This window comes from Xyrauchen texanus, chromosome 30 (genome assembly GCF_025860055.1).
Source record: "Xyrauchen texanus isolate HMW12.3.18 chromosome 30, RBS_HiC_50CHRs, whole genome shotgun sequence".
Classification (NCBI taxonomy): domain Eukaryota; kingdom Metazoa; phylum Chordata; class Actinopteri; order Cypriniformes; family Catostomidae; genus Xyrauchen; species Xyrauchen texanus.
In genome coordinates, this window is record NC_068305.1 from 33,012,540 (window position 1) to 33,026,357 (window position 13,818).

General features: G+C 38.0%; 1 protein-coding gene across 2 annotated transcripts in view; it reads right to left on the reverse strand.

The window, feature by feature from the left end:
- The window catches only part of LOC127623546 (inositol-trisphosphate 3-kinase B-like), a 45,920-nt gene extending 35,388 nt beyond the window's left edge, over window positions 1-10,532 (reverse strand). The window contains exons 1-2 of one of the 2 annotated variants that reach the window (XM_052097927.1): window positions 10,302-10,532; window positions 6,605-7,875 (exon numbers count right to left, since the gene is read on the reverse strand). In XM_052097927.1, coding sequence (XP_051953887.1) covers window positions 6,605-7,687 — 1,083 coding nt within the window. In that variant the 5' untranslated portion in view covers window positions 7,688-7,875; window positions 10,302-10,532. Of the gene's footprint in view, window positions 1-6,604; window positions 7,876-10,212 lie in introns of both variants that reach the window. The other variant, XM_052097926.1, reaches the window with a different exon arrangement.
- Between the last annotated feature and the right edge of the window lie 3,286 nt (window positions 10,533-13,818).

The following is a 13,818-nucleotide window of genomic DNA, read 5'->3' on the forward strand; positions in this document are numbered from 1 at the left end:
CCCTTTAAGGTCTTTCAAATTAGGAAAATTAAATAATTCCCTCTATCAATTTTCTCTAAGAGCAGAAACATTTCCAAACAAAGCAGCACTCTTTGTGTCTATGAGTGTGTTCATTCACTGCGCACAGTGTGTATGACATACACATATGCACCACTCACACACAATCTCTAGAAAGTTATCCGCCTACTTGCTGTAGCCTGAAGCCTGCTGTGATCACAGGCCTAGACATGTTTCATCATATTGTATTCAAATTTTCTCATGACTTTAAAACCATGATCTTTACTATTTGGATTGCATCAGGATTAAAACTACCATTACATCAGATCACTTTAATGTAGCTTAACATTATTTTACTATTGACCGACAGAATACAGTCACAAATTGCAACAAGGACTACTAAAGCAGACTAAACAGAGAACTATCTTTGTGCTTTACAAGTTAGAGATGCCCGGTGCAAACAGACTGATCTCATTGTGAATTTGGCTACAGTACGTCGAAAATTCCTCAGCTGAATTAAGTCTATGCGTACCAAAATTTAAACCCTGCCCCCAGTGGCCGAAGCTGTGAGTTTTGTTTAACTTATGGGTACATGTGAGCTCCAGTTTTTTGGTGAAACGTCAACAGAGTGTCGCCAAAAGAGAGTTGATGTTTTTTAGTTGTAAATTATGTCATATTTTCTACAAGAATCAATATTTTATTAACCATATCCCAACAGACTGATCTCACAGTGAAATTGGAAACAGTAGGTTGACTTTACTTTAGCTAAAATTGGTCTGTGATTACCGCCCACAGTGGTCAATGTGGTAAGGGTTGTTGGGTGTGAGCTCCATTTTCAAGGTGAAATGTCCACGGAGGGGGTCCAAAAGCATATTGTAAAGAGAGTTGTTTTCAGCTGTACAGGCTGTAATACAGTGCAGAGGAATGCACAAGTTATAAACTGTACTTCCAACCCAAAACCTAAACCTAACCATCATGGAGTAAAAATATAAATGTGACAGGGCAGAGGTCGGGGCCAGGTTGTGATTATACACACCCAGTCCCTTATCAGGCTAATTAAGCCTCCGAGAGGGATAAAGGCCGATTGCGAATGGTGGTGCGACGAGAGAGAGATCGTTTACGGACATGTCCGTCATGTGTGTGTGATTGTTTTTTGTTTAAGTTAATCATTAAAGTATTGTTTATATCGCCTCCTCCTTTCCATTGAAATGCTTTACACTGGTGCCGAAATCCGGGAAGAAAGAGGGATACGCCGTAGTAGAGTTCTCACCACTACCATCCACCCCAACGGAGCAGCCGCAGCCATCTGCAGAAGGACAGAGGAGCCCGGCCGCCTGGAAGCGGAGGAACGGCCGCCGACCACGAGGGGAGAAGGGGCTCGCTGCAGACCGCCTGGAGCGGGAGAACCGCTGACCGCCAGGGGCGGGGGAGACCCCTTCTGTTCCCCGAGAACGCGGCGGGGCGTTCCGTCCGCCAGGGGCTGGAGGACTGCGTCCGATCCACCCGGAGAGGTTAAGTCAGCATAATGTGGCCGATCCAAGGGTACTGGAACTCTAGGAAACAACTTGCCGACTTCCCGTGTGAATGTCAGGGTACAATGTTCCTGTTTTATCATGCAAATATGTAAAGTAATATGCTGAATATGCCTCTTTTTAATATAACAATGCACACTGAAGCACACTTATGTGGTTCTCAACTGGACCCAAATATTAGTGGCCGGTATATTCTCATAGGGTATAATGTGTGTGTATAATGAGGAATATCAAAATACATAAAAGAAAAGAGAAAGCGCTTCTCATGTCTTCATTATTCTTTCATTATTATTAATTATTTATGGTACTATTTTGGGTCGCCACTTGACATCCAAAGTAAAATCTGGGTTGTGAAGAAAAATCACTGTTGCAAATCACTGCACCAAAGTATACTGATTGCTAATTGTGTCTGAATCATGCAATATGATGCAGCTTAGAAATTAAGCAACTAAGCAAAAAGCTATGAGCCTGTAGCATGTTTGGTTAGGTTACACTTGCTGTCGGGTTTGCTAGAGCAAGTTACCACAAGACTATGTGCAGTGTGCTCAGACAAACAAACACACACACACACACACACAAACACACACACACGAGGGTTCTTCCCTCATCTTATTGACACAGGAAAAGGAGACACCAGATCAGGGGAGTAACTGAGCATGCAGAAAATGAACCACACCTCTGACTTGTGCTGGGAAAATATTATCTTGCATATCTCATCTTCCCTATTAATAGAACACACCACATAACAAAACTACACTGTAACCAAAAGTTAAGGCTGAAGTTTATCATTTCTGTGCCATTTCCATCACCAAACAAAATTGCACAAATAATGACTGTTTTCAAACAGGTTTCCCGAAAACACTCCCCGTCTTCCATTGGTCGGAAACATAGTCCCGGAGTAAACTCACACCATTGGTTAAGCCATTGATAAAGGGATGCTCAATCAAACAGAGCAATGTTATGAAACTGCCACAGACCCATTGTTCACACTTTTCAGGGAAATCACGGTGTATTTAAGTTTTTTAACATTTTGACAAAACAACAACAACAAAACCCTACATGCATCAGCTTTAAATGTTTCTGATTGATCTTTTCTTTCAATCACTTTTTTTTTTGGTGAGCTATTCCTTTGAAGCACCAAAACATTTTTGTTTAAATGTCAGACAGAAAGTCCTTTTTAAAGAGACAGTTCAATTAATCTTAATAGTATGCCACAGCAGAGTGAATTATGTATGATGCCTGCGTTTTTACACACTTTACGACCTGTCCAGGGGCATGAACTGTAAGAATGTGAAAATACAAGCACATCCCAGTGACACACCTTTAACTTGGTTGAAACAAGGAAGTGCAGAAAAAAGAATCTTTGGAAACTGTGGTATAGTTTCACTTTTAGTACTTTTGGTGATCCCAAAAATGCATGAGTTTGCAGTCTTGGTAAAGTGAAATGCGCAACAGCTGTCAAATGAACCGTGCTTGAGGGATCCCCTGAGCCGCGGCTATCTGCAGAGCACATGAGGCATAATTAGCAGCACTAAACCACAAAACACAGCCATTAGAACTTAAAAAGGCAAGCCCATTGGAAACTTTTCTGGGTCAATAGTTTGACCAAAAGCGCAGATAATACGTGTGGTTTTTATCACTCTTTAATTTTCCAAAGGCTTTGTGCAACCTAATAAATAGAAACATCGTGCAAATGTTTGCAGAGTAAAATTAACACAGATATGTTTCCTGCTCATGAATTTCCCCCCTAACCTTGTTACTGTGAGAGGAAGGAGGTCAAGCAGAACCATGAAATGTGAGATAAACATGTTTTTAAAAACAAAATTAGCTCATTAAAGAGATATTTCACCTATTTATATCATCATTTACTCACCCCCATGTTGATTTAAAGTCATACAGGTTCTGAATAACATGAGGGTGAGTAAATGATGATGGCAGAATTGTAATATTTTGGTGAACTATCCCTTTAAAAGTATTGCAATTATTAGATTTAAAACCCTTTGAAAAACTTCCTTATGATACTCTTGTGAATCCATTTGTTCCTGGTCTCAACTTGACGACCATAGAATATTTCAGCAGTCTAAAAAACACAGTGTGAGCCAAAGTGTTTAAGAAAAGTAATGGCCCCCAAATGTGATGAACTGAGAACACAAGCCTGCTGAGAACACAATGATAAACGTCAAGTGGAATATTTCTTGCAATTGGATTTTTTTTCTAAAGTAAGGCTATTTTTATAAGAATTATGTGAACTGAGGTCATCTACAAGTGTTTTAGATATTTTTGATCAAGCCATGCTCACCAAACCCAAGGATATAAGCCAAATTTAATGCAAAAATGGGAATCAAAAGAATGTTTTTTACAAATCATTGCACAAGTCATACACAGGTTTAAATCAAAGTCCATTAATTTGATCAAAAATAAAAAATGTCAGCATTATTTCACTCTCATATCGTTCAGAACCTTCAGTGTGACTTTTTTTTCCCAAACACTGAAGGAGAAGTTTAGCAGAATGTCTGAGCTGCTCTCTTCCATACAATAAAAGTGGATGGGGACCAGAGGCTGTCAAGCTTACAAAAATTATATTCCAAATATTCTGAAGCTATACAACAGATTTTTTTGAGGAACAGACTGAAATTTAAGTAAGATTAAGAAAATCTTGACAACAGTGGCAAAAATTCATTTTCATTTCATTTAATTTGTATGGTAAAGAGCAGCAAATAACTCCTGTGTCCCACAGAAGAAAGAAAGTCAGACAAAAGCTACAAAAGAGTAAATGAGGACAGAATTTCCATTTTTGGGTGAACTACTCTTTGAACCTTGTGGGAGCATAGAATACACATTATACAAAGACTAGTGTGCTCACCGAACCCTTAAAGGGATAGTTTACCCAAAAATAAAATTTCTCTCATCATTTACTCACCCTCATGCCATCCCAGATGTGTACGACTTTCTTCTGCAGACAACAAATGAAGATTTTTAGAAGAATATCTCATCTCTGTTGGTCTTTACAATGCAAGTGAACGGAGACTAAAACTTTGAATCTCCAAAAATCCCATTAAGTCAGCAAAAAAATTATTAATGCGACCCCAGTTGTTAAATTCATGATTTAGAAGTGAAATGAAAAAGTTTGTGTGAGAAACAGATCAACATTTAATCTTTATTTTTTTTAATGATTCTCCATCTTTGACCAGTCCCGACCAGTATGCATGAAGAATGCTAAAAAGTGAGAGTGGACATTTATAGTAAAAAAGGACTTCTATCTGTTTTTCACCTACATCTATCATATCACTTCAGAAGGTATGGAGTCTTTTGGATTACATTTAAACACATCTGGGATGGCATGAGGGTGAGTACATTTTGAGAATCTTTTTATTTTTGGGTGAACTATTCCTTTATACATCAAGCAAAGCTCCTTTTCGTTGCAGTAACTGTTCCCTGAATCACAACCACTTAAGGCACTCATAGAACATCTACCCACCAAAGCCAAAGCCATTCAATAACAACGGCATATGTCTGGAAACATCAAAGATTCCATCACAGAAGATCAAGGCTATCAAGTAGTCTTGCCCTTGTAGTTACGTTGAATAGTTAAACAATCTTTCATGAGTGCCATCACTCCTCCAGAAGGTACAATAGGATGATTGCTCTCTTCCACTGTGTGTTTATAAGAAATAGACGTCACATAAAGGGGCGTAAAAGCCTGAGTGATGAGGAGAGCCACATTATTTTACAAATTATAGTGTGAGCCTGGAGGACTGTGTGACATCTATGTCTAAACAATGAAGTCCTCTGTGACAGCAGCAACAGCATACTAGCCACAGGCACCAGTGATGCCGCTGCTAGCATGGTGTGCCTAAATATATGAGCCTACACATTTTCACCAGGGCAAGCCTGTCTCAAAGACAAGTGTAACCCCCTTGAGAATGTGTCACACATGTCATTTCCACAGGAGATGATTATATAATCTAAAAACTTTTAGCTTAACGCTAATGCAGTTGACTTATGGTTCTCCACGTTTCAATTACATTTCACCCATAAATGACAATTCTGTCATAATTTACTCACTCTCATTCTAAACCTGTATAACATTTGCTCTTTTGCAGAACACAAAACAAGATGTTAGGCAGAATGTTAGCCTTTGTCACATTTCACTTTCACTGCATCTTTTTTCCATACAATTAAATTAAATGGTCACTAAGCAAAGTGTGAATAAACATAAATGGAGGCTAACATTCTGCATAAAATCTCCTTTTGTGGAACAAGATCTTTTGAATGATTGCATAATATTAATTTTTCCGGTAAATTAACCCTTTAAAATGTGAAGTATTTAATTTTTTCAATGTTCAAATATTTTAAGTGTGGTGCTATCAAAACATTGCTTTTGGCTTGTTTGAACAGCCAAAACGGAATCCTCCAACAGCACACGTTTTGGTTTATCTAAATAATGGAAGACAGTTGGAGTGTTTTGCATTTCTAATTGGTGATGCTTGTGGAGCGGAAAATACACACTTCACCTTTAAATAATAGATGGTTGCTTGCTATACAGCAACAAAAAATACTTCACATCCATTTAGTTTTTCTTCTTCATGCATGATTTTTTGAAAAATCACTGAGAATATTTGACCGTTTAACATTTGGTCTAGAACTGCTAGCCTTGTACTGCTAATTGTTCCCCGTTCCTCTTTTGTAATTTGCTTAAAGGGCGACCAGCTAAAGTCAGAGAAAAAAGTCCATCCAGTCTGACAGCAGGACACAGAAGTACCTTTGTATATGAGAATGTCAGTTACTCGGGAAGAATACAGATGAGCTTGACAAATGTACTGGAAGATGTCTAGAATACACACCAACAATTCTGGGACTGACCAGTACACGTATAGGCTATATTCACCTTGAGGTGAATCTGCACCCAGAAGGCAATTCTCCCATGAACAGAAATTGTAGATGACCAACAGCACATGCTTGAATGAGATCAATAATCAACAAGGACACATTTGTTGACCCAATTTGGAAACTCATCAAGCCACACTGTCCAACTTACAAAATGAAATTAAAGCTCAAATCACAAGTGGACTCACCGCTTTCTGTTGAGTCTGCAAGAAAGCTGGGGACCGCTCAGGGTCGCTGGAGATATCGTCCTCTGATTCCTCCCAAGAGGAGGAGAATCCCGTAGAGGAGGCAGATGAGGAGGAGAGCTTCCTTATGGCTCTCAAAGGTTGAGGGCTAACCTCGGGCTCTTTGCCCTCCCCACCCACCTCCATGCCGTGGTCCGTAATAATGACAGCAGGTATGGCGCCCACCTCTGGGCTGCCCCAGTCAGCCTGTCGCTGTGTTGCTGTCGGATCACCTCCGTCCTTTTTCGAACATGTCTCGGTCCTAGATGCTGAGCTCTCGTTTGCAATCGAGTAGTTGCTAACCTCTCGGGAAGTCCTGGAGTTATTGTCGGTAGAGCTGTCAGCTTTGCTCTTAGCTCCTGCTGATGTGCTCTTATGTGGGCTGCCCTCTTCTGTATTTGGGTAAGCCCCGTTCTTCTCATCACAGCTGACCTGCAGCCCCTCCTCCGGGCCAGAGAAGCGCTTTCCATTTTGCTGTTCTTTGGGGATCCCTGTAGAGTGATCCTTGTTCTGCGTAGCCAGGAGTGTTTCTTCTGGGTTCAAGCAGAGTTTGGCAAACTGAGTGGCTGGGTCAGTTTTCCTGGAAATCCGTGGGCTCTGCTGATTGTCTCTGCTGTGCACATGGGCCGATATGTGAGCCTCAAAGAGGTCCACCTTTTTGTTCACCTCCACGTTCTGCAGTTCCTTGTGCCGCTCCAGTTGCTGAGCAGCACGTCGCTCTTCATTCTCCTGGTCTTCATCAAGGTCGGACACGCTTAATCTGCGCACACGATTACCCACGTTCACCCCCAGCAGTTCTGGCTGCCGGCATGGGGAACGAGCTCTTGGGCTGCTGGGACTGGTAACTGTCGGGTAGACAAAGGATTTTTCTGGGGACCCGGGGCTCAGACTGCCTGGGCTAAAGGGACTTCCACTGCCCCCCAGCACTGGGCTAAATGTAGAACGACCAGGTACTGGAAGCACAGGCCTTCCTGTCCGAGGGCTGCTTTTATTGGTCAGATTGTTGGGGTTCATCATTATCAGGCTGTTCAGAGCATAAGCTGCCATAGTGGCAGGCTGGCTCTGTCCGTGTGAGCTCCCATTTAGGTCTATTCATCCACAGTCCACTGGCCACTGGAGCCAACCATCATTACGAGGGACTGAAGGAAAGCTGGCAGGCACTGTAAAATACAATCCGAGACTCCTTTCCTCATTCACATGTTATATCCACAACTGGTTCTTCCTTGGCAGAGTTGCTAAAAAGAAGCACAAGATAGTCAGATGTTTCCAATTTTATAAAAAGTGCATGTGCCATCAGTAAGTAAAGATTTATAGGTTAAAGTGTATTTATCAGAGGAATGGCAAAATAAATGTCCTCTCTTTTAAATTCTATAAGTTTCCCCAAAACGAGGACATCATCAATAAGAGGACAACAATCTTACTAAAACATGACTATATCAAGACTAATATTAAGGTTGCTTTCAACACAAAATATTTGTTAATTGTGTTGGTTTTGATGGTTATCAAAATGCCTTTGTAGTAAGACATTGCCATCTAAAAAAAGTTTAAAAAGATTTGCTTGTCTGTTTAATACTCACTCATTTACTTAGTTGTCTGAAGAATCTTTATTATATCACACTGCTTACTCAGTCATGGCAGTATACACATTATTAACACACAGTTTCAAGTATGCCGGAAAAATATGTCCTTCCACAAAAACTCAAATACTGGAAACACATGTTACTCAGACGCAGTCAACATAACCTTTTATGCCTTTGCCTGAGAGAGAAAGAGCGAAGGACTGAGGGTGTAATACAATAAGGCTTCATGGAAAAATATTATTACACATACCATAGCACTTATATCACTTTTAGTTTGTCTAGCCAGTTTGTAAATTAAAAGATGTTGGTGCACAATAGTCCTCATATATCAACAAAACTTTTACTTTTTACTTTTTACTTTGCAAACATAAATGGTTGTGAGTCCTCAACCCTGCTGATGTTAAACATCAGAGGATTTTAAGGAAACAACAGTCAGTGAGGTAACCAGTAGCTGCTTTAATTTATCGCCAAAGCCTCGACATGGGAAAAGTTTTGCTTAAATGGTACATAGAAATTTTATTAACTCGAAAGGCTGAGGCAAATTATTTCAAAATGAACCATGACAATTTCCAGCAAGTTTTCCCAAGTGGGACTAATTACTTTTGCACTTAAGGCAAATTATCTGAACAAAAGAGCCACACACCCAAGGAGAAGACTAAACATATCAGAGAAACTGTTTAGTTGTATTCAACTGCAAATATATCATGTTCCGAAACACATTGTTAAGATGCTTACCATCTCATTCCAGCAACCATGTGTGAGTTAAAAGCCACTTCTTCAGGCTGAATTCAGATATTTGATTAAATAGTGTTGATAAACATCACATGTTTTAGCTAAGAAGTCAGGTGGGATGGGTAGATTGTGCCCTGCATTTTAACTCCAGTGGGGGAGGTCAAGGTTGGAATGCACCTCCTCCCTCTTAACCCATTCACCATTTTAAAAAGTGATTATCGCCCTTAAAGCCTGAGAGTTCAAATGCATCTTGAGGCAACCCATGTCATGGTTGAAACATTTACTGCAACTCCAGGACCCTTGTGGGTACTGCGTTTAGAGAAAGTGTCTAAAAGCTGTTCATCACAGTGAATCATATGACCAATATGATAATACGAAATAAATATGACTCCACGAAAATTAAACTGACCCTCACAAGACTTTGAAGCATATCAATAAAAGCTTTTTACTAAACTTCCCACTCTTTGGCATTCAGATCATTTTAATGAGCTGGAAAACACGTGGTGACTCTCTTATGAACTCAGTAGAACTGATGCATTCTTCTTCCAATTCTATTCCAGTAGGATCACTTATGGTCTAATGAACATTAAGTACTATATATGAATTATAAGAACATAAAGGAATAATCATGACTCTCTGGCATAAAACTAAGCATTAAACGCCCTAGACTTCATCACCAAATCTTGCAGAGGTGGAACATGTTCATATGGCTTTTGCACATTCCCCTAAAATGTATAGGTAGCATTTCTATAGGCAAGCTTCTATATGTTAATATTAGCAAATGCATTAAGAATCTTGAACTAACAATGAACAATATTTTTACAGCATTTATAATCTTGGGCAAAGTTGATTGATGAAAGTACAATGCGTAATTGTTAGTTGATAATGCATTCACTAACGTTAACATGTGCAACTTTTTCTTTTAAAAATGTAGTAATATATTTTGAAATTAACATTAGATTAATTAGATAACATAAGATTAATAAGTGATGTGAAGTATTGCTCATTGTTAGTTGATGATAACTAATGTAGCCAACTAATGTTAAGCAATACAACCTTATTTAAAAGTGATACTTGTTTAGTTTACACACGGACATTTGACACACGAAATTTGGTGCCAAAATGGGTATTAACACCAAAACTGTCTTAATAACCCCTTAATAATGAGCCATGCAGAGCATATGATTATAGTTTATTACAATAACATAAACATGCGACTCTGCAAACTTAATTAAGTCCGATAGACATGTTGAGACTTACTTTTTTGGAGAGGTAACACTGTTTTGGGTCTCCTCCCTTACATAGATCTGTCTGAAAAGTTAACTTAACCATCATGTCGGACACCTCACCTCGCTTTAATTGGGACAAGCCTCCTTGTTGCAGAAACTGTTGTCGTTCGTTCAAACGCTTATTTGTCGTCCCATACACGAACAATAACCTCAGTTTCTCCACTGACGCGCTACATTCCAAGAGTTCATTTTGGGCGATTTTAATAAATGTTACACTTTGTTATTTTGTATTGCACGGCGCTACAGTCACTAGGAGTAGTTCGACACCTCGCGTCAGGGCCGAATGTTTGTTTAATGTACGAAAGGCAGGAAGGAAGTTCGATGACAGTAAGGCTGAATTGAACGGAACAGGCAGAGCCTCCCTGAGCTGCTTCACACTTTGAGCACAATGGGAAGAGCAAGGCTGGATCTTCAAGACTTCAGCTGGAGGACTAGAGCTCTTGAATTATTGCTTTATTTATTTATGTGCGATGTACATGTGGAGTTGTATTGTGTAAAGGGAGCTAATGGATTGTTGTGTTTTTTATTTTATTTTTTTATTTTATTTTTTTACATGTGATTTACCAATATGTACACACCATCTGTCAAACGTTTGGTAACACCTCACTTAATTTATGCTGAATAATTTATTAAAAAAAAAAAGACTTCTTACCTAAAGGATTATGCTTAAATGCTTGAAAATAGATATACAGATTGTGTCTTTGTATGAATGTATTTACAAAACTAACATTTTCATTAAAAACGTAGGCCTGATTATTTATTAATTTATTTGTTTTATATATAAAAGTATTTCTATTTTATTTATTTAAATGTACCAGATAATTCCTAGAATATGGCGAGCTGTAATTTAGTTAAAACATGGCTAATATGAAGAAGCTAAAATATAAGATGTTTTTTGTTTTAGTATTTTTGGTCACTACATAATTTCAGTACTTCCATTTGTGTTATTTCATAGTTTTGATGACTTTAATATTGTTGTAAAATTAGAAGAGAAAAAATACTAACACTGTAGAATGAATACGTGTGTCCAAACTTTTAACAGGTAGTGTATTACATATATTTGTAACTTTCATTAATATGTTATAAACAAAAACATTATGTAATGCCAATTAGTAGGCCATGTGCATTTGAATATAAATATATGAAAACATATGAATGAATCACAATTTCTAATTTTCAAAATTATAATATTCACATATATATTCGAATTAATGATAGACAAATGTACAGTACTGTGCAAACATATTTGAATCTTTTGACAAAAACATTTGTCTTTAGATGGTTATTTATATTTTCAGCTTTAGTGTGTTAATAGGAAATACACATTTTAGACTCCCAAACATTTATTTTGCAAATAGAATGTAATAGAAGAACAGAGAGTCCTGCAACAGATGGCATTGTCAACACAGAGCCCCCCACTGAACATCGAGTCAGTCTGAGATTACATGAAGAGACAGAAGCAATTGAGACAGCCTAAATATATAGAAGAACTGAGGCAAATTCTCAAAGAACTTGGAACATCATATCTGCCAACAACCAATAAAAACTGTGCTGTAAGTAGTAGAATTGGTGCTGTTTTGAAGGCAAAGGTGGTCACACCGAATATTGATTTAGCATTTTTTATGTTTACTTGACTTTGTATGATGTTAATTGATAAATGAAAGCAATTTATGACATTATTTCTGAAGACATCCTCACTATGCAACATTTTTCCCAAGAGCATAAAACTTTTGCACAGTACTGTATATATTATAGAACAGTTTCTTAAATTACTACATTTAGTTCCCCAATCCAGAATATGCTTTCATCCTTATATATTGTAATTATGTTTGTTGTTGTTACTAATCCATGTTATTTATTGTAACTCATAAACTTTTTGACAACCATCATTTGTGGCATGAATGACTCACCAGCCATTTAGAAGAAGAATCTTAGTACTTCAGTGAGGTATTTCTTCTTTGATGATTGGTAATGAAAAGCATAAAAACAGGCCTAGATGCTGTCAAAGGTCATAAAGTGAAGTGAAGTTGGTCCATCAACCATGCAAGTGCCTGCTAGTGTATAGCTCACCTATCATCTGGCGAATATTTCCAATGACTGCTCCCTAGATTTTTTGTTATATCGCTTTTAGGCACTGACCAACCCCACTGAACAAAGGAAAGTATGTCATATGCATAAGTATGATGGAAAATATAATGCTGTAGTGGCCACTCTGATTTGAATGAGAGAGGCTTGCTGATAGGTGGTATGAAAATTATTTTTCCGTCCTCTATGATTGAGATGACCGAGTTTAGCATGAATAGTCCTGTCTTCAATGTGCAAAGCTGTTTCTAAGATCTGTCGAAGTTTCAAAGCAGGATATGGGTAAAGTGAGCCCTCAAGCAAACCTAATTCGTTTCCACTAGAATTTCCATATCAACTGCAGCAGCTATAAAATATGCAATCTTAAAACTCATAAACATGAGTTCCAAATTAGTTAGAAAGAAATCAGCTACTCACATACATTTTTTTCCACCTTTGTGAGGCAAAAGTGTGAGCGCCATAAAAATATTTCTTTATTAAAATAAGCATATATTTTAAGTATGATGAATGTTCAGTGCACCAAAAGGTTATTTCAGCATAAGCGATTAATGCTTAATCAGACTGTTTTTCAGGCACTGCATATTGTTAATCTGTCTATATGCATTCATCCTGACTGCCATACTTAAGGTTGCTGCAAGTTTGTCCATTCCAACATCATGTATGTTCTATTAAACAGAGCCCATCTTAATCCAATAAAGCAAGCCAGACAGTTGCAATATTCAGCAGTAGATCAAACTTAACTTGTTATTTTTAGCACAGTAAAAACGTTAATTTAAACATTAATCATGAACTCTGCTTGAATAAATAGATGTGTGGATTTCATGCAATTAACCCTTAAAAGTATGGGTGTTTCACCAAACATTGTTACATACTTGGTTTTTTAGTGACCCGGCACATATATCTGTCACAAATGGATCTGCAAAAGGCCCAGATAGTGTCACATTTTCAAAACATTTTTAAGACATTGAGAAAATAGAATAGAATATATTCTGATATATTTTGATGTTTTAATTTTCATATATCAAAGAGATGCAACTAATCTAGAACAGGATTCATTACTTGAACTTGAACTTAGAAATGTAATGAGATACAACTGGCTATCAAACACATATTGAGTTACATAAATCATATAAGGTACACATAAACTACACATTAACTACACATATGTATTTTCTCCAGCACTTTTTGAGTCTAAATAAATGCACAATTTACATAATTTCAATAGTACACCCAAATGACAATAGTCAAGTATTACTGTTCATGTGTTAAACTTACTATACACTCACTGAGCACTTTATTAGGAACTCCACACTAATACTGGGTAGGGCCTCCCTTTGCTCTCAAAACAGCCTCAATTCTTCATGGCGGATTCCATAAGATGTTGGAAATATTACTTTGAGATTCTGCTCCAAATCTGCATCACACAATTTCTGCAGATTTATCAGCTGCACATTCATGCTCATACCTCCTGTTCTACCACATCCCAAAGGTTTTC